The sequence below is a fragment of the Orbicella franksi genome, chromosome 6, assembly GCF_964199315.1.
Source record: "Orbicella franksi chromosome 6, jaOrbFran1.1, whole genome shotgun sequence".
NCBI classification, from domain to species: domain Eukaryota; kingdom Metazoa; phylum Cnidaria; class Anthozoa; order Scleractinia; family Merulinidae; genus Orbicella; species Orbicella franksi.
In genome coordinates this window covers 10,210,314-10,232,711 of record NC_138150.1, presented here as the reverse complement: position 1 = coordinate 10,232,711, position 22,398 = coordinate 10,210,314, and the positions used below count along the sequence as shown (strand labels likewise).

The 22,398-nt window shown below is 37.8% G+C and overlaps 1 protein-coding gene across 1 annotated transcript; it reads left to right on the top strand.

The window, feature by feature from the left end:
- Positions 1-1,382: 1,382 nt before the first annotated feature.
- LOC145491495 (transcription intermediary factor 1-alpha-like) lies at positions 1,383-22,385 on the top strand. Its single transcript, XM_081470735.1, has 8 exons — positions 1,383-5,125; positions 9,386-9,663; positions 11,212-11,378; positions 11,819-11,877; positions 12,324-12,394; positions 13,342-13,416; positions 17,245-17,397; positions 18,556-22,385. The coding sequence occupies exons 1-8, from the start codon at positions 3,319-3,321 to the stop codon at positions 18,706-18,708; spliced, it is 2,763 nt and encodes a 920-aa protein (XP_081326861.1). The 5' UTR covers positions 1,383-3,318; the 3' UTR covers positions 18,709-22,385.
- Positions 22,386-22,398: the final 13 nt, after the last annotated feature.

Here is a 22,398-nt window from a genome sequence, read left to right as displayed (position 1 = left end):
GTATCTACCTTTTACCGAGAAACGTTCCATGTATCCCATAGCGAGCATTTCATGATGAGCTAGAGGAAATCAGAGGACAGAGAGGGAGGCTTCAAGTCAGGGCCTTCCACGCGGTCCCCCATTATCATTAAAAGCTTTTCACTCACGACCTCACATCGAGGTTGGACTCCATGCGGACATCTATGGGATCAGATTTCCATTCCTTCTAAAACTAAAAATAACTTTAGAGGAATCGACATATCCCAGCCAACGCTTGCAAATGTCTCCTCTCTCATTTTATCTTGATGATGAGTGAAATCAGACGAAAGGGTTTTTTTCCTCTTTGGCAATCATATGTCAAGGAAATGTGACGAACTGCGATAGAACATCTTTTTCCAAGAAATGCACTGTTTTCGGTTTCAAACTAAATTTTGCAGTTTCTAACAACTCAGCTAGATGACAGCTATATTGTGTGCAATTTTGCAAATAGCCAGGGACATCCATCCAGCGAGGGTTTTCTCTTAAATTGATGTTTTAAAATGCTGTTTTAGGTTATCTAGATCGGAGTGCATGCTTTTCAAGCTCTGTAGGTTAACTTTAGGCTTCACTTGAAAATGACCAAATGGGCTTTACAAACTCTCGCTAAAAACTCAAACTAGAAATAAAAAACTACATAAATAAATAAATAAATAAATAAATAAATAAATAAATAAATAAATAAAAGCTGTCCTACAACAAAACTATCGATAAAAATAAACCTGTTCCTCGTATAGAGAAATTTTCATGAGCAGATATTTTTGGATAGGGTACGTTGTCATCGATCAATAGGCAGTCATTTCTTTAAGAAAATCTCCTAGCTTATAGCAGTAAGCAAGACCTAGCTTATAATATATTATCCCGCGTCGTATTTTGATAAGTATCATGAGTCATTTGAAGTGAAGTAGTTCCATGCCTTGCGTTGGACAGTATATATGAGTTCTTGACCAAGCTTGAAGTGAAGGTAGCAGGACTCTATAGTTTGTTTTAAATGGACCGAGGCGCATTCTCTTGTTCAATGGCTTGGAAACTGATTTCAATTTCGCTTTCCTTGTGTTTTGGTTTCTCTGGAAAACGGAAGTGAAATTTGTATTTTCCTGACATCCGTTGGTCATCAAAGTTGATTACTGTTCCTCCACCTTTTTCGCAAAAATCGAAATTCAGCAATGAAGTTATTTAAAAAACCTTTAGTTTTCACTGCTTTTAATTAATAGGCGTTGTTTTGCAGGGAGGGAAAACAGAAGAGGTTTATTAGTTACTTTACAAAAACGAACAAGTTCAAAGCAGTAATAAACACCCCATACATCAAATAAACACCTCATGATATATATAGACGTGACGAACAATGTTACCTGGTTACTGACCTTCAGCTTCTTATTATCCTATCATTTTCCGGGATATCATGCAAATTCCAATTTGTTTGTATTGATCATGGTTTTGTAGTTAAATTAAGTAAATTCAACTGCTTCTTGATTCGGGGAGGTGAAACGGGGACGAGTCCCATCGTGTGTACACATAGGGTGTATGATACAGGGAAAGTACACAAGCTGGTGCACACATAACGGATGTTGGTTATTTCTTATTGTTGTAACGGGGACAGTTTGCAAGATCCGAGTACACAGGATGCGATATTGAAAATAGGTCCAATCTCCCCTCCAAAAGAGAAGCCTTACGCCCCATCCACATTACGCCGGAGAAATGTGAAAACGCAGCTTTATTTCCACGGTTTGGCCGACCGTCCACACTAATCCGTCACGAAATCCGGCTCTTCAAACCGAAGGAATTTAAAAACGCCGGCATTTCGTTTTCGTGCGGACAGAAAACATTTTGAAAATGGAGCTTTTCGAAAACGATGACGTCACGATAGTCATGTGATTTTCCCGGCCTGACCGAGTTTTCCTCGAACACAAATCCAAAATGAGCGTTGACTGTTGCGTTTTGAAATTCCCCCGGCGTAGTGTGGACAGAAAACATTTGATGCGAGTTTCAGAGTGAAACCTCCGTTTTCAAATTTTTCCGGCATAGTGTGGACGGGCCCAGGTAAATGTAACTGGTTCTCGTTGCGCGGACGTGAAGAGGGGACAAGTCCCATCGTGTGTTCGCATAGGCCATATAGGACGCATGTCGCTGCGCACGAAGTGGATGTACAAGGTCATGATTTGAAAGTGAAAGTAATTCTGAAATTTCTGACTATATAAGCTTGCTTTTAAACTCGTTAGTGCCTGACTATTTCATTTTTGGAGGGACAAAAAAAGTGTCTAGTCGAAGTGTGTATTGCGATCGTCATACAGCTGGATGCGGTTTTCCATTTCAAGCATGGCCATCTCTACTGGCGCTCACCTGTTTTGCTACTCGTGCCTTTTCCAATAGTAATTTATTAAATTTAATTAGAGCCCGTTTGACGCTTATTTAAATTAAAAATGGAGCGGTAATCTTTTTTTATACTTTGTGTGCCATTTAATGAATTTTATAATTTGTCCGCTTCTCGGAAAAACTGACAGAAAAGATCGAAATAGAGCTCTAAGAGTCTTAGGTCTGCACGCGTTGTCACACAGGAAGCAGTTTTTCAATTCTGCCTGGAAAAAATGAGGGGCGCTTGTTCGAGGAGGCGCTAAATTGGGTGGAGGGCGTCTAAATTGGATCATTCTTATTTCATTATGTAATGCCAAGTATCTTGGTTATACCGAATTAACTTTAGGGTTTGGAAGAACTGCTTCTTTCTAACAATATATATTGCTATATGGTCAAATTTAGCTTCTGTAGCAGGTCGGGGGTTTCCCGCCAAATTAGGCGAAAATACGCCGACTGCAAGTTTCGTGTTTGTTCCGGATTCAGTGGGGTTTGACCTCACTCAGGCTTGGCCCTTAGTTATCGGAAGTGTCGGCGAGTACATGTCAATTTTATGCATGCACTCTTTACTGTCTGTCTATGCTTGCTCTGCGTGTCTTTTCGCGTTGGCGCTGTGTCCATGCTCCGACTTGATTGCCCAGAACGGCACTTTTTTAATTATACAAAAGTGGTCAAGGAGCTGATTAAGGATAGCGTCCAGTAAATATTACTTAAAATAAGATACCGCGCTGAATAGTGAAGTTATTCGAATCTGAGATGACAACAAAGGAATTGAAGGGCCCTGAAATATTCATAAATGCGAGATGCTACTGTGGTGACGTCACACGGTGATTTCTTGTCAATGGAAGCTCGGAAGCCATGTTCATTATCCCGCCATTTTGAGAGAGCGCGAACAAGCGGCTGATAGTTGGGAGGCCTTTTGGGCGTTAAAAAGGCGATATTTTTAACTCCAAGATGAGCGAAGGTGGCGCTTCGGGTAGCTCGGAAGATCTTGAAGAAGAATCCGTGTATATGCTATGTGGGTTGTGTAAAAAGCCGCCGGTGGACACGAGTCCGAAGCTTCTCCCTTGCCTTCACTCTTTCTGTTTGAAGTGCTTGGAAGAGCGTTTCGCCGAACAACAGCAAGAGAAGGTCCCTCCGACAACAGCCAGTACTTCGTCGAACTCGATTCCAAGGCTCAAATGCCCGAATTGTGGTCAAGAGTTTTTAGTCCCTCCGAAAGGAGTCCATGGCTTCCTGGATAATCAGTTCGTGTTAGAAAACATAGGAAAATTGCAGAGAAAACAGGAAGATGTGAGGCGGTTTTGTACTTCTTGCGAAGACAACAGTCCGGCTTCGTCGTTCTGTTTGAACTGTAGTGACTGGCTTTGCGATGCCTGTGTTTCTGCTCATCAGAGAGTTCGAGTAACTAAAGACCACAAGATTCAGTCGGAGGCACAGTATTTGGAAAACTCCGAGTCCGCAGACGCGAAACCCATTTTCTGTAGCACTCATCCACAAGAGGCTTTAAAACTGTTCTGTGCAAACTGCGAGAAATTGACTTGTCGGGACTGTCAACTTCTTGAACATAAAGATCATAAATATCAGTTTATTAAGGAAGCGGCAGTTAGTTACAAAGATTACCTACGAGGACAGCTGAATCGGTTGTACGAACAAGCACAACCGTTAACAGAATCAATCCGCGAAGTCGAAAAAGCCGCGAAAGGTTTACAAGAACGGGAAGAAAGCATTGCATCTGAAATAAAAAAGTCATCAGAGATGCTTGTTAAGGCTGTTAAACAGAGGGAGAATGTCTTGTTAACAGAGTTGAAAGCTCTTGTACATTTTAAACACAAGCTTTTGTCCAAACAAAATAAAGACCTTAGACTGATGCAAAAGATTTTACAGCACAATTACGGATTTACCAGACACGTACTAAAGAATGGCAGTGATATGGGATTGTTGTACAGCAAGAGACAGCTTAGCTCAAGAATTCAAAATTTATTAAGCCTCAAGTACAATGTCTTGCCAGTGGCTCACAGTGATTTGAAATTTTCTGTAGAAACAGAAAAGCTGTGTTCTGTCATCTCAAAACTTGGAAGTGTCATGACTCCAGCAGACAGGAATAATGCCACTTCAAGCAGGCCAGATGCATCCTTTCGTGGTTTATCCAATGCCAGTAGCTATGCACCTCTTCCAAGCAGTTCACTCCCCTCAGCAGTGTCCAGCCGTCCTGTCAGTTCAGGAACCCCAATGCGGCCCAACCCTATTGAAGCCCTCTCTGCCGTCAACAAGCGCTTAGGCCCACCAAGCAGTCAGTCTTATTCTACGAACAAATATCCTTCTCTTCAAGCTGCAATTGTACACCCGTCTGGTGCTAATTTAACTATAAACACTAAAGTTGGTGTTGTACCTGCAAACAGTGCATCTCGACCAGCACTAGCATCAGGTGGGCGAAACCTTCAAATGAAGTCAGGCAGTGGCCTTTCCAACAGCAGTTTTACTTTTGGACAGAGAAATCCGACTGTTAGTAATCTGTCAAATATGACATCCTTGTCCCATCCGCGTCCTGTTCGAAATGGCAACACCCTCCCTTTGCGACACTTTCAGGATATTGGGAGCAAAATTGGGAAGTCACCACCACCGAGACCGCCAAGCACAGGAAGCAACCACAGTCATCAAAGCACATCACCGCTTAGTGATTCATCTGGTTCTTTGCCAAAACAGAATGGCTGGGAAGAGCAAACAGCTGCCAATGATTCACCTGGTCAAGTCTTGAAAGGTATCTTAATTTGTAATACAACTGTATGTGTATTTTGGTTAGTGTGTGCCAATCCTTTTCTATGTTCAGAAACTTGATACTTTTACAGATTTTCCAGGGAAACAGAAAAGGGCAATGAATATTCAAGCTTGCTTGTTTCCTCCTGTCAAGGAAGTTGGAGTTCTAACTTAAAAAAAAAAAAAAGATCTTAATCTGATTTAATCTTGTTTCTCTTGTGTTATCTTTTTCACTCAAGTGAATGTTTTTGTTGAAATATGTTCTCCAAGGTCAGTGTTGTAAGGCTACTGTACATGGAGATATGCCAGTTATTTTATGCGGCTTGTTTGTTCTTGTTCATGCAGATATGTATGTACATGGACCTTCAAAACAACTTCTCTGTCTTGGTTTGTAATGGGCTGTACATATACTGCTGAAATGAAAAAAAAAAGAGATTAAAGGGGAAAAATACAGCTACTGAGCCATGTCTGGGCAAAATTCAAAGGTCACATGTAAAAAATGTCATCTATTCACATTTAGAACATTTTTTAAACTCTCATTGACCAGATTGTAATATTTATTTTTAAAATTCAAATTGAAAGTAGCAGCTCATTTTCATTTTCCTTTGGTTTATATGATGGCCATCATTACTAAAATTTAATTGCAGTATTCCCTCTCAGACTAGCATATTTGCAAGACGTTCAATTTTATTTTTTTATGATTTTACATTTATTTTTCTAAAAATTCCTGTATTGTTGAAACCAGATACCTGCTGTAATACTTTGTTTAAACTCTATATTTCTCCAAGTTTTTTGTGTCATACTGATTCACAAAATTCAGTACAATGTTTTGACTGGGTGAAGTGATTTAATTATTATTAACAGTACCTGGTCAGTTGAATTATTTCCCTCTTTCTAGATTTGGTAAAATGTGAAAATTAATTGATATTATATTGAAAATTCTCTTGAAGGTGTGATAATTATCTTTCAAGGAAGACAAAATAAGGAACGTAAATTTTTCAGTTCCTTTCACCAAAGCAATGAACAGTTTTGTTATCAATAAACAATTTTTAGCAGCTTGAAATTTAGTTTAAAAAATATTTTAACTTTGTGAAGAATGCCACTCTCTTCCAAAGATATATTGTTCCATTAATTTTTGAATATATCTGTCATCTAGTTGTTATCTTTTTGTTGCTTTCAAGAGTAACCAGAAATCAGTTCTGTTTCTGAGATTTTGGAAAGCATATAATACATGTGGTTGCCTTATCACATGCCAATGAATTGCTCACTATGAAATATATTTTATCAATGACCTGTGTGCTGTTGTTATAATGCATTTCACTATACATAACAATCATAGTGTTTGTTGTCCATTTGCTCAACATATTGCTCTTTATTTATCTTTCAACTAATCTAAACAAATGTCACTTATGCCAACGTGCAATGAATGAGGTTTTGAACATGTTAGGGCTTTGGCCAAACTGATTGTAAGACAGGTCCTTGCAAGGTTTCTGGTGCTATCTTGACAGTGGTACACACAGAATTCAAATTGAAGTAAGTTCATGGGATGTTGCCTGGTTTTAAGCCTGTGTAACTCTGTGTAAATATATCTGAGTTTGATAGTATTTGCTTCAAAACTAGAGAACAGCCTATGACAGCTGTGAGCAGATTTCGTTTTACTTCATTACTTTCATGCCCTTCATATCAAATTACAAGCATCATGAGGAAAACATTTACAACAGTGTTTAAGGTTGTCAGAAGTAGTGATCTTACTTTTAGAAACATCAATGGCATAGTTGATTTCCTAATAAAAAAAAGAGTTTAAAAGTATAGTAAACCCAGCAAATCTGATCTGAGAGCAAAATTACAGTGGTTCAAAACCAGTCTGAGTTCCATACATTCACTGTAGTTTTATTGGATTTACCCTTGAGTCAAGGTGGTGGTGGAAACCATGGAAGGGTCCTCTAGCCCAATCTACTCACTAGCCCATAGACAGACTGACAGAGCATCCGAAAATGTACATATAAAATACTCTGATCGACTGACGGACCTTAGCAAATCTCTAGATCTTCGCCACCAGTCTAAACTGCTTTAGTTGCACTCTGTTATTAATATTTATGTTCATGATGCCAACTCCTAAAACCATGGTTTGTGTAACTTTGAGTCAGTGAATTTTTACAATCTGTGAGCTTACATGTACAACATATTTATAGAATGCAATGGCGTATCAAACCTGCTTAGTTCTGAAAATTTGTTTCATTACATCGGATGCTTGTTATATATTAATGTGACAAATTCTAGTCATTGTTTTGCTGGTGAAATAACTGGTTACACTAGGTTTATTTGTTATATCTAGAGGTTTGTTTTATATGGGTTTGTCATACTCTTGTTTCATGTCATTATTCCTTTCAATGTGACAACAAAATTGTACACTGTAGAAGACACATGTAGGATTAAGTTTTGGTTAACTGTGTAAGATCTTCTTTATCTCTTATACTTCATATCGTGTTTTAGTTCTGTTAAATTTTTAATCATACATGTAGCCCATTGACCACACAAGAGAAAGTACTGCTCATAGTTTTGATATAACACAGCCTAGGAATTATTCTGGGTAGAACCAGGGGTTTCATCAAGGGCCGGGAATCAGGAAAAATTTCTGTGAGGATGATTTTGCCCGGCTGATTTAACCATCTAGAGGTTTAAGGTTTTGTTATAAAGAAGATTAGTTCAAAATGTTTTGTTTGCCTGTGAAAACCAGAAATACCCTCCTGCAGAAAACGTTAATGCAACCCTTGGGTAGAACCACTTGGTATGGCATAATAAACAGTAACACATGAAAGTACAACTCAGTGGTTTTCATTTAAATGTTACATACTAGGAAGTTCTCTATGAAGTTACATATAGAACCAGGTCAATCGATGTAGGGTCTTTCTATTCCAGGATAATAGTCAAAAGTATAGAAATTGAATAAGGATACTTAGGCAGTTTTGCTTTTGTAAATGAATGGTGATTAGTGGACAGTTTAGAGTGCTAATGAGGAACCATCAGTTCAGGTGTAATGGCGAGTACTGATGAAAATGATGATGGCAAGCTATCTAATGAGATCTCATTAATTTGTTGCTTTGTTTAACTTGTCACTGTTTCATAAAGAAGTGTGATTACTGTGGAAACGATGTATGGCTGATGAGTGTAAAAATAGTATGAAAAGTGAAGAGGTAGATTAAAGTTACAAAGAGGAAAGAAAATCATAAGATAATGAAATTCTTGGACATCAGTGATTTCATGCATGTATATAATTTTTTTTGTACTGGACACCTACTGTACATGTATCTGATTTTTTTATGTGGTCCCTTACAAGTGAAAGCATATGGAATTGCGCACTATTTTTATTTTAAGTACATTTTTTTCTTAACAGAGATTGTGTTGCCCTGAGGATTTAGCTCTTATTGACCAAGCAGGAGGTCTGTATGGGAGAATGTTGACCGAAGCCATGAGTACAGCGTTTGGTCTGTACACATGACTGAGGTCAAGATTCTCCCAAATAGACCAACTAAGCTCGGTTAATGAGATACTTATTATATTGCAAACAAGAAAAATTTAATTTGTTTAATATAACTGGTTTGTTCTAGCTGAAATTTTGCTTACTAATGGTGACGAGCTGAACTTAAATCTGCCAAAGCTTGCTCATCCTCTTTCCCTCTTTTTTTTTTATCAGGCTTTTTGGTACTTGCATTATGTGAATATTTTCTGGAACTAATATTTTTAGAAGAAATTAGTCAATATGTTTGTATTTTAGTTTGCAACTTTTTCACCGCAAGATGTAATTGGTCTAGATGCCGGTCTAGATGGGAAAATCAAGACTGCGGTCGACATCGATTTCAGCTGATCTAATTCATGAATTTGGTAGTTCCCAGTCCTTGTGAGACACAGTCATGTAATAAGTGTGTAGTATAGAAAGTAAAATTTACTGCCGTGTGAAAAAGCATCCATATTGTTAGTTATGTTTAGCTTTTTCAGTTTTTGAGTCCTTGAATTTCGAAACCAAAATACAATTGAAAAGTGAAATTTAGCATGTCAAAGTTTTGATGGATCATTACAGCCCCCCAAGAAAACAGTTGTCTTACGTCATAAACTATTTCCATAAAATTCTTCCAAGACACATGAGGTTTGATCTAAACAACTGCAACAACAAACAAGATAATGACCTAGCACTATCCACGTGATCATGGAGTCTTCAGTTGTAAATACAGAAATGTTTAATATTTTTAATGTTTGCCTTTTTCAGGTGCAACATCACCTACTAGTGTTCCTGATTCGGTGCCCAAACTGCTCCCTGTGGTAAAGAGAAGCAATAGTTCCCAGGGAATACCAGACCCTGTGATACCACCTTCAGTGCCCAAACTGCTCCCTGTGTTGAAGAGGAGTAACAGTTCCCAGGGAATTCCCAACCCTGTGGTATCCCCTGTTGTATCTCCGACAGCAACCTCTCCACCACCAGTCAAGATCAAACAAGAGAAACCAGAATCTCCTATGGATTTCTCTCCTTGCCAAGAATCCAAGAAGGTATGGCATTGGTTTACTTACCAATTTATCACTTTCTAATTAGAATTCTAGAAGCCTTGGGCTGGGTTGTTCAAAGCCCTATAAGCTAACCCAGGATTAGCAAGTCTTCAGTTTTTTTTTTTCGGCGAGGCTTTCTGGTTAAATTGTTTGTCCGTCAGTCTTGAGCTTGATTAATCTCAAACTACACAAAGCTAAAGAGGTGGAAAATATCTTTGTACGAGAAGAATTGTTACTTTCTTGGTTAAGTTTTAATCCTGGGTTAATGTTAACTGGCTTTTGAACAACCCGGTACTGGTGATTAGCCAAGCATTACATTTAGTTACATGCAACTTTACACATTGACTCCTCACTGCCAATAGCACTGTGAACGAGTACCTAGGGTGGAACATGTCATAGAAATTGAAAAAGTTGTCTGGTTAAAAAACTTTATTGAGGTATAAGCTTTTCATTGCTGACTTGCAGCCTTTCATGAATGGTAAAAAAACAGGGTGAATTAATGCATGAATAAAATCATATAGTGGATTGTGAAAAAGTTACAGAATAAAACTGTGACTAAAAGAGTTAGCTGCTAAAAGACAAATATTTTAAAACTAGTGTAGCCCAAGGATATGAAATTGCTGCAGGTATTTTGGTCTATTTTGCATGTCTGTGAACTTTGTAATGTATGCGCTTTTAGTGTTTTCTAAGCCTGTACAATAATAGAGTTCTGCCTAGGTAATGGCTTTGCATTATTGTCCATTTTTGGAGATTTTTATATATTGATGTATAGTGTCTGCTCTAGGCCATTTTGCTTCATTTTTCAAGTTATAATTGATTATGACATACACTACAATCAAGATATTGTACATAAATAATTATTATGGTTAGTTTTGGTTTCATGCTATAACAAGTTGTCTCTATTGACCATTATCAACTTTATTAAGATGTACATGTAGTATGCCTGAATGCCTTTCTAGAAAGCCCATTGTCACTGCAATATTACATAACGTTACTGTCTGATTCATGTAATGCTATGCACTCCCATGATTGCAGTATTGTACTCTTTATTGGTATGTTAGACAGACAATTGAAGGGTGTCTAGTGACCTTGTGCCTCTGAACTAATAAAAATACAGGTAGAGTTACTGTAATTGGGTTTCTATAGTCTCATTCTCTCAAGTATTTGTTTGCATTACATTAATTAATTAATTCTAGAAGTGATGAAAAGTTCTCTTTTTCTCAAGAAGAGAATGTTAATATTGAAATTTGAGTTCGTTGTTTTGCTACATGTATTTCAGGACTTAAACTGAATTCAATCTGGCTTTGTGGAGGACAATAAATTAAAATAAATGGATTTGATTAGTGTTGTTCTGGATCTGTAGTTGATCATTATTTTGTTTACTGGCCAGGAGCTGAAAATCTGTTGCTACTTATAACTGATTCAGAAATCATGATCACCCGCTATGCTTTGCTTGTTTTATGACAATGGTCAACCATGAGAGTATTATAAATTCCCCAATCTCTTTTAAGTTCATTCTTTACCTGACTGATTTGAACATCCAACCTATAGCAGCAACAAGAAGATGCCACTAGTGGAGAGAGTGGAATTGACGAGACCAGTACAAACGACGACTGGTGTGCTGTGTGCCGTAATGGAGGAGAGCTACTTTGCTGTGACACTTGTCCAAGAGTCTTCCACTTACAGTGTCATGTTCCCTGCCTTGCCACCCTTCCAAGGTATCTTAGAAAACAGCTAAAAGAAAATACATACGTTGATTGGTTTAAAATCATGTTTCTATAACTTGATAGAAACAGAGTACACATTCTCTATTTCTTAAATATTGTGTTTAGAGATGTATAATTTGAACACTGCCTGAAGAAAGTCCAAGTATGTGGGGGTTATTTGCAGAATGCAGAGCAACCATTACCCTGACACTAACTAACCTTAATATAACAAAATCAACTCTACATGAGCCAACCCAAACCCTAGTAACCCCTAAACTAGAATAAAAAAGGCATTTGGTAGTTTTGTATGCTGCAAATTGCACACACCAAATGTTTTCCAGCAATTATAGTTAACAGCAGTAATCTTCGGAAATTTTTTACCACAAAAATACAGTATTAATACAGTAATAGTGCACCAGCTCTACATTGAAACTGATCTTGTTTTCCTACAGTGATTCATGGAGCTGTGGTTTATGTCAGCATGTTGACTGGACCTTCTTAAAGCAGAAAGGTATGTTGAGTGGGCAAAATTATCATTAATATGCAACTTATTGTCACCAATAGGCTAGAAATTGTTCCAGCTGCCAACCCCTTGCAGCCTGAATGATCTGGACTGGTTAGAATATTAGTAGACGTATCATCTAGGCGCTTTCAGACAAATAGGTTCTATTTTCAGTTACTGTAGATCTAGATGTTCTTTCTTTGGCTAATTACAAATAAATCACCTTGTTGGTTATTTTTTTTTTTTATCAACCCAGCTCAATGTTAAATCATCTGTTCAGCTAATTTGAGCAAACTATCATAATTATGTCCCATGTATTCTGGAATGGGGACATGAGGGAAGCTGATTATGTTTTGTACTGTTAGTCTGAATCTGAGCTATCAAGTGGGACTTGAATTAGTAAGTATTAGTAAGTATTATAATGTACTCTGAAGTGACGCATTTTTACCTAACAGATAAGGAAACCACCCTTCCAGGCAATAAAAGGCGATCTTCATGTAACGGTCTGACAGAGTATGAGAGAAAGGTAATATCATGATACAACCCTGGTATTAGTAGTGAACTTGGCTGATGTCAAAGACATTATTTACTTTGTACTTTTGCAATAATTAGCAACTAATTATGGTGCAGACATTGGTTGAAAGCTATATGGTTCATAAGGAGATAGAGTATGAAAATGGCATACCAGCAGGGCAAATTTCAGAAAACTTGAGAAATTTGTTGTGACTTTTTCAATAGCTGTTATTGTAGTTAAGCCTGCAGTCAAATATTCCTTTGTTTAAATAGGCATACAAACGAGGCGAACGGGTCAATACAAAGCAAAATTTATTCTTTCGCCTTGTTTGTATGTCAAACCACAGATAACTTCAATAACAGCTATGAACTGAACTTGAAGAGTTTTAAAATGTCAATTGGGACATTTTGGGTAAAATGTTTGACAGACTCAATTGGCTTCAAGCAAGAGGTTTAATCTTTCATGCCACTGCTTTCCTGCACAATTTTGAACTGATTTCTGGGGCCTGCTCTCAATACAAGTGGTAGAAATGAAATCGTAAAATCTTTAAAGCTTTACAATGAAATCAGTTGCTTTGCTAGTGATTCCAAGTGAGTTTTGAGCATTGTATTATATCATTTCTATGGTATGAGAGTCAATGAAAATTAAGCAAAAAATACCTTTATTTGTCTGCTGGGTGCCAATCTATGTTGTGTTCAAATAAATCCTGGGTCTACAAGGCCATGCTTAAAAAAAAAATCCCCTGTATTTATTGGAGAATATGGAATATGCATGGTGCAACTAAATCCTGAGATATTTAAGTGCCATCATCTCCGGGGTAGTTAAACCTTCAGTCTATGATCATATATTGATGTTTTAAATTTGTCACTGGTAAGTGTCATATCTTATCATGTCATGTTCAATGATGTATCGGTCAATGAATTGAAGTATTAAAGTACAGCATGATGGTTTTCTTTAAGGTTTGTGAAAAGATTCTACTTGAGCTGTTTTGTCATGCAGACAGTATTCCATTCCAACAGAAAGTCAGCAAATCGGTTAGTGGAACCTTCGATGTAAATAGATGTACCGTAAAAACTCGTGTATAAGCCGCACCTTTTTGCTGAAATTTTGGGCTCAAAATGGCAGGTGTGGCTTATATACGAGACCATTGCTTTCAGAGGGGGCTAATTGCCTAGTTAGGGGTCAGATATAGCACTTAAAAACGTAAGTAAATAAACATTCAACATTTTGAAACCTGTTGCTGTTGTTGATCATTACTTTTGATAGAAGTGGTGGCTCCTAAAGGAGCCTTTGTCTCTTCAGGTTTTAAACCTGAATCTTCTTCGCGAGTAGTTCTTTCAAGTGATTCATTTGTACTTCCTTTGCGCAGCTAAACTCTAACTGGCGTGGAATCTCCATTCCTCCACAAAGCTGCTTACAATGCCTTCTGCGACCGATCACTTCAATACTGATCTCTCCGCCATGTGCAAGAAAATACCCCGCTATTCGTGAGAACTCATGGGGCAAATGACCGACTGTTTCGGTGTTCTTCACAACTTGCACCGCGTGTTTATCCATAGGATTGTTAAACTCGTGTTGAGCAACAAGTTTTTCACCAATTGAAGGCTTCCATACATGTTTATAAACATGGTATCCACGCACAGCTGATGTGAAATGGAACTTTTCCATGTTGTTTATCGTTCGTTCGATTCGATCGATCTACGTGACTCGGCCCAGGCTTCTTATCGGTTTTTAGCTAGCCAATCAAAGTAGAGTGCATCTGTGAGGCGTTGCTAAGTGACCTAACCAAGCCGCATGCTTGTGGCTGTAAATAAACCTGTTTTTTTTGCATGAAAATTGATTCTCAAGGAACTTTATATTCAAATTTTCGATAATATGCTCAGCTTATACGGTTACCTATGTAGCATGGATCCTAAATCATTTTAGTTTTGTAGGTATATTTGTTCTATGATTGTGAAATGTCACAAAAACTTGTGCTAAGAAAACACAAGGATCAAGTCATTCGCAACTTGAGCATGGTTAACCGATTGTCTGTTTATTGTCTATTTAAACCAATCAGATTTTACTCTGTTTGATCCACGCAAGAGTCAAAACATTCAACACGTGTTTTCATACTGTCAGTTTATTGTCATCATGTCAGAAAGGGGTTCTCCCAGAGCATCGTACACTGTGTCTTTTAAACGTTGAGTTGTTGCATATGCTGTAGAAAGAGGAAATTGTGCCGCTGGAAAGCAGTTCAGTATAGATGAAAGCTGTGTGCGTCACTGGCGCTCGCAATGTGAAAAGCTGCTGAAAACACCGCGAAACAAGCGAGCTCTACGTGGTTGATCTGCTGCATTTCCTGAACTTGAAAAAGAAGTCGCTGCGTGGATAACCGAGAAATGCAAAGCTGGCACTGGCGTATCCACCAATGTCACATGCCTTAAAGCAAAATCAGTGGCGCAAAGGCTAGGACTGGAACAATTTAAGGCATCTAAATGCTGGTGTTATCGTTTCATGGACCGATGTGGCTTCTCCATCAGAAGGCGGACCACGATTGCTCAGAAACTTCCCCGAGACTATGAAGAGAAGTTGATCAAATTTCAGCGCTATGTGATGGCTAAACTGAAGGAGCATGACTTTGATCTTAAATACATTGGTAATGCAGACCAGACCCCACTTACGTTTGACATTGTAACAAACAGTACCGTTGCAGAGAAAGGAGTGAAGAGCGTCCCACTTCTAAGCACAGGTCATGAGAAGGATAGGTTTACTGTTATGCTCACCTGCCTCAGAGATGGAACAAAACTCCCACCTTACGTTGTGTTTAAACGGAAAACACTTCCTAAGAACTGGAACTTTCCCAAAGAGGTTGTTGTCAGGTGCCAGGCAAAGGGCTGGATGGACGAAGCACTCGTGCAGGACTGGTTACGGACCGTTTGGAGTAAAGTTGGTGGCATCAGCAGGCAAAAGTCCATGCTTGTGTGGGATTCGTTCCGAGCCCACTTATCCAAACCAATTCGCTGTACCTTGAGGTCTCTAAATACGGAGCCTGTAGTGATTCCTGGTGGCATGACCAGCATGCTTCAGCCATTGGATGTATCTATCAACAAACCCTTCAAGGACCGCATGAGGGCAAAGTGGCAAGAATGGACGTTAGCTGGAGAGCACACCTTTACTGCTGGAGGTCGTATTCAGAAAGTCGAGCTTGATGAGATCTGCAGATGGATCAGTGCTACCTGGAATGACATACCAACTGAAATGATTGTGAAGTCGTTTCGCAAGTGCTGTATCACCAACGCAATGGACGGTACAGAAGATGAAGAAATCTGGGAAGAGGAGTCTGACTCAGATCCATTCGCAGACATCGACGAACTGGACGGCGATGAAGAGTTGTACTATGCAAATGACTTCGAGCGACAGCAAGCAGAAATTGCACCTGAATTCTATGAGGCCATTTTCGGTGAAAGTGACAGTGAGAACTTTTATGGTTTCTAACTGAGCTGAACAATAGAACATTTTCACTTTGGACAAAGATTGATGAGACGAACTTCAAATTGTACACATGTAAATAGTTTTTGCGTAAAAGTAAGGATACGTTAACTTTTTAATATCGATAACACATGTACCCGTTTCTCTTTCGGATACAAATGTATCATTTAGTATTGTAAAATATAATCTACAAGTCCATTTATTTGCGTGTGTATTTCTCTTGTGTCCAGACTCTCTCTTTAAATGACTGCATGGTTACTAAGCAATCATTTTGCATCGATCGGTCAGAGATTGTTTTGCTCGGATTTCCGTTTGAATTTCATCGTTTTCCACTATCGCCTTTAGCAATAAAGGCAACATCTTGTCAAAAGAGCCTCTCTTTAGGAGGATATCGGAAATTCCATTGAAGAATAGCTTGTAAAAGGTATTTCAAGAGTTATTTAGCTCGCAGCAAATACACGGCATCAGATTTGACCAAGCTTACAATATACAAGTAATCACTTTCTTTTGCTCAGCGCTTTTTGAAGAGTTTTCTTTTTTTCAAAATCAAGCTCGAAAGTTGGGGGTGCGGCTTATATACGAGTGTGGCTTATTCACGAGTTTTTACGGTATTTGGCAAGAGAACTTTTTCATAATGCAGCAATCCTAGTTGCCTGTCAGGGCTGTCATTGAGTTTCAAGTCAATGGTAGCCTTGATTTTCACACCTGTAACAAACTTGTTACTTATTGAGTGAATTGTATCAACTATAGTCGAGTTCACCTGTAACATCAAGGGTCCATCAAACATACTCAGTCGTGGCAGGTGTTATGGGTTACAGCCCTTATTGACAGCCCTACATGTAAGATTATTTTTCAGTTTGAAATCTTGCAGACAATATATAGGTTTGGTTTGTATTTCTGTTTTCGTGCTGAGGTGTATTGCCAAATCATGTTATATACTCACAAAATCACTTAACAGACAGGCTGTTTTTCAAACAATTCTGGAACAAAATCAAAATCAAAATTGCAGTAATAATGGCTTGTATGTAATTCCCTGTGCTGGTACTCAGAGGGCACCTGGCTTCCACAGGTGGGCAAAACATTTTGAACTGAGCTTCTCTATAAGGCAATCTTTTCTCTAGATGTTCAAACCAGGTGGGCAAAATTATCCTTACAGCAGGTCAATTTGCATGGCACCCAGCCATGAAAGAAACCCCTGGGTACACTTACATGTAACATATTTTTGTATGGTTCATTGTGCTGTATGTGTAGTTCTGATTGTCTAGATGGTTATATGAAAGTCATTAGAAAACTGCCAAAATAGACACCCCATAAAGGTGGATCACAAACAATGTCCAATGTGTAGTTTCAGTAAATTTAAAACAACACTCTCTTCATCTAATTTCTTATAGGTTCCTAATTATTACAAAGTCATCACACATCCCATGGATTTGTCAAATGTTCGTGCCAAGCTTCAAACACAGAACTTTGCACACTATCAAACCTTTAATGAGTTTGTTAGTGACTGCCGTCTCATCTTTGATAACTGTGCGATATTTAATGAAGTAAGTACTTGTTGCTACAGTAGTACAAAATTTGATTATTTTAAGTTATGCTCGTCTTTTATTTGATTTTAATTATCAGTGAGAGTGTGTATTCTTCCTGCAGAGGTCAGAATTAATGAATATTACCCTCAATCCCTTTGAGGACCTTGTCTCTTTTTGTTTATGGTGCATTTTTTGCACATCACAGCTGTTTTCAATCACCATTACACTTTCTTCAATGGTCTTTAACCATAGTTGCTATGCCTCCCAACTCAAATACGTTTTCTGATTGGAGGAGAATGTTTCACGTCATGGGTCAAAACTCAATAACTCCCCAGGGAAACAACAGCTTGAACTTTCGACATGCATGTGGTCAGGTCTTGCACCTTAAAACCACAGCAAATTTGTGTCAGCCAACATCAAGCAGATGATTTTTTCGGTTTGTGCTATTTTTGAATTGGGAGGTACATGTATAAGAAAACACTTAATGACTGGTGCCAAGGGAAACAGTGATTTTCTTTTCCCCTCGGCTTTGCCTTGGGGAACATTGAGGGGGTCAGGGAAACAAAATTCACTGTTTAAGGTCTTGGGACCAGTCATTGAGTGCTTAGTGACATACTTTTAGCAATGTTAGTCCTGTAAACACCTCTCCTCTTTTTCTTCTTGGGTGCCAGCATATTGTCGCTACATAATAAAATGCTGGGTGTTGCCAGTGATGGACCAGTCCAGCAGTTTTACCAATTCTCTGAGCCACTTTGTACCACAGAACAAGAGTCAACCTCCAGTGTTGATGATCAACTTTGATGTGATCTTTTGTTTGGAATTATAATCTGGTTATTTCCTGAATAGCAGTGACTAGAGTTATCTCATTGTTTGTGTATTGTTTGGTGTGTTCTTTCTCAGTGGTGTGACTGACATTTCCACAACTTCAGCAGAAATCATCTTTAGGGTCAAGTGTAAAGTGTTTGTCAGTCGCAGACCAGACTTGTAACACCGTCATTGGGCAAACATGCTGTTCACTTGAATCCAAAAATGACTTTGGCTCAGGTTGCTTAAATATCATGTGCTAACAACAGTTCTTTTCAGAACTTCTCTCACCACAAAGATCATATATGACTAACTAATGACACAAGTTCCTGGGTTCAAACTATTTACTATGCCTCTCATTTTATTTCATAGGCGACCTCTGAAGTTGGAAAAATGGGTCACAACTTAGAAATGTATTTTGACACTATACTGAAAACATATGCACCTGATTTTGTTGAGCCAACTGGAGAACCAAAACCAAAGAGGAAGAAAGATGAAGCAAGGATGTATTTACTGAATCACTAACTTAATCATTATTTTGTTTCCTTTGATTGTAAGAATTGAACATTCAAACCCAGCAATTCTTCAATCAGCACATGAAAAAATGAAGCAGTCACTTCTGCTGTTTTTAATCTATTCTTACCGCAATCTTTATTCCTTTGACCTGGTGAGAAACATTGAACTAGTGTAATAAGACTTTGCTGTAGTTTAGGTCTTTCAGCAGTGCTGTGACTTATCCTATTGTACAATATTATCATGAAAGCATTTGTGCAACTGCCGAGAGGATATTACAGTGCTATGCACATTACTGTTGCCACCTAGGAACGTTTGATTAGTTTTTGACAACCTTTTTACATCTTTATAACAACTTCTGATGGTTTCCGTTTCAAGTGGCCAAGCGAACGTCCACAACCTGCTGCCAGTTTCAAACTTGTGTAGGCTGAGACTTTTGAAATTCCTACAAGAATGAATGGTTAATTTGACAACTTAACATCTCCACCCAGGCTTTTAGCCAGATTTGAAAAGTGGGGGTCCAAAATGTGCTATAGGGCCTGCTCAAATGAACAATTTATAAGGCAGCATATGAAAAATAAAACAATTTTCTTTAATGAGTGGCCATCTACGGGATGCCTGGATGCCCATCTGGCTAAAAGCCTGTCTCCACCCATGACAGTTCCCATGTTTTTATGGACCAGTTCAAATAGAAGCCACAAAGAGTTGTCAAAAAGATGTCAAAATTTAATCAAAGACTTTCCCAATTGGCAATGGTATGGTGCTTAGCACCATAATTATTTGTCCATGCATGCCAGTAATTATTATAAATAGTAATCGTCATAATCGTGTAGAACATGTACATGTATATAAATTATGCTAGCACTCCAAATATATTTTGTGTGCACAGCAGTGTTAGTGGCAGAGTATTTAAGATTGTCTCAAGGAAGAAAGGCCTATTGAAACACAACTTGCACCAGTTGGATTATTTTTTTAGTTTTTAACTTGGTTTAGGCACAAATGAAAACACATACCATTTAGTTTCCAAAAGTGTTTTGATGTTAAATAATTTCCTTACAATGATTGTTTGAGGGGACACACATAAAGGGGAGACTGTCTGAAATACATGTAATTAGTGACTGGAAGTTCAGGACTAATGGCTGAAGAAAACACACAGACCTATATTAATTTTTGGTCAGACCCCTAGCTGTGGATAGTTTGGTTTATGCCTGTTTCCAAAGAAAAGAGATCTGAGGTTATAAGCACTCTTAGTCTAACCCAGTAAATTACTCACAGTGTGATCGATAGGTTTGTGTCATGTATCGACTGATAGTCAGCACCAAGATAATGCATGCAATTTTTCATTTATCACTACCTTAAAAAGTGGTGATCAGAAATATATAAACCATCAATGAATCAGTTCAATTTCTGTAGGATGTGGCCTCCAGTTTTAGTATCCACCTGCTATGTCTATCATGGGGTTGGCCATTGCAATGAAGAAACTCTTTTACACTTGGTTTTACATGATTTCATACAAAATAATTTACCATAACGCTGGGTGACTGACGCTTGGAATACTTTTAGCAAATGTTGATGTAAATTTATAGTTGAAAGGAAACAACTCCATTACAGAAAACTGGAACATGTGCATACTAACAAAGGGAGGAACCATTACTCAGATCAGTAACTGGGTTACACTGACAAAAACATTTTGATCACCCTCTTGGTTTGTAGAGATAATCTGTATTTATGACTCGAGCTTGTAGTCAAATATTTACAATCCTTAATAAGTTGATAAAACAAGGTGAATTAACTCCTGTCATATGGCAAATTTCAAAAGTTGACATTCTGTTTGCTTGTGCAAAAGGTTAATGAGTGTGATTCTCAGATGACCCTAAGATCACTTGGTCTCCCTCCCTCCCAAGAGCTAGTATTTGAAACATCAGTCTTTCAGATTTACTAAGACATAATTTTAGACTACCTTTACCCATTCCAAGTTGATAATCAACTAGTGTTAATCAAATAGTGTTTCATGTATCCTAGCTGATGCAGCATAATAGACTAATCTCTGTCTTTGGTTTGTTGAATAGCAATTAAGCATGGAGATATTTTTATAACAATTATATCAATACACAAATTGATTTTAGAGTACAATATTAATTTACTGTTTCTTTCTTTAGCAAAACAAATATCACACCCTACAAACATTTAAAGATGGGCCCTGGGGGATGGGAGAGAATTTTCAGGCCTTAGGGCTTTACGATTGAGGGAATTGTGCGAAGTCTCCCACATCCACCACTGAAAATGTTTACATCACAAAACAAATTCACTGGTGAAGGAGCTTCAGACGTACGCAACAACATAAACATTTGTCTCTCGACAGGAATTTTATCTTGATAAAGTGAGCTAAGACTAATGATGGGTGTAAGGCATGGTTCCAGAAAATATCCATATATCCCCATAAATTATATAGAAGATGGTTGAAAATTTGAGGGGGTGTGGTCTCACAAGCCAAAAAAATTATATTGAGGGATGGGAGGGTATGGGTATTTTGTGGAACAATACAATAAAACATGAGTTTTTATCATGCTGTAGTGATGTGATTTTTCTGTGAAATGACATTATTTTGAAATAGTTGTCTATTGTGTACTTTAATCCACACAAGCATAGCTTTAGTAAATATTTAGTTTTATGTGGGAGTTCACATTTTCCTATCGTACTTTAGGAAATTTTTAGTAACCTTGAAACTCTTAGGATTTGTGACTGATTTTCAGATTGAGGTGTATCACTTTGACCTTTATCATCAAAATAATTAACTCGCATAAGGAGAGTAAAAAGTATATGAACTAGTCATCTAAAGTCAGGATGTTCTCCAGTCAGTAATAAATTATTTATTAGAGTTGATATTGTTTCATGTATTTAGCTGTAGGTTTGCTTTATGGCTAGTTAAAGTAGATTTCATGTTGGATAAATGACCACATAATACTCTGTTTAGATTGAAAACAGCAAGTGTTCAAGGCTGTTTTACATGATGACTGCCAACTACAACTAGACATGCCTAACTGTGGTTATTCAACTTGTGTCCCTTAAAGTATTTTGCTCTCCTGAAAGTGAGTGCTTGAACTTGTAGAGTAGCATTCAATACAAGTTTTGTCTAATTTTGTTGAATTTTCTTGCATTCTCAAGTTATCATTTAAAAACCAGCCTTCATGGAGAAACAATCACAGTATTTTCTATTAAGTTGCAAATAGAAACTGATTTAATACATGTAGATTACGTATACTATTAGCGCACAACTAAGTGGGCAGTAACATTGTGTGTTATCAAGGTTCAGTAGGTCCTGTAGAGGATAAGAAAACTGAGAAATTTACATTAGAATGTAAACAATATCAAAGTGCAATCTCTCTCATTTCCCTTGCCCAAAACATCTGCTCTGCTTGCCAAGATGTACAGTAGTTCACCTGAAGTTGTTCTTCTGAACAGTAATGTTACAAGAGTTTTTGCTCACTTTTCAATCAAAGATTAGTTTTGATTCATTTATACTGGTGACCCCTAATTTTAAAGTGTCTTTAGACCTCACAATTATTTTACACCACATTCCTGAGTGATAACAGTAGTATCATTAAATTATTTTTGTCAATACTCACATGATGTAAACTGAAGTCATTCAATAAAGAAAGTGGTATATGTACCAAAGATTGTGATAGAAAGTGTACATGTTAT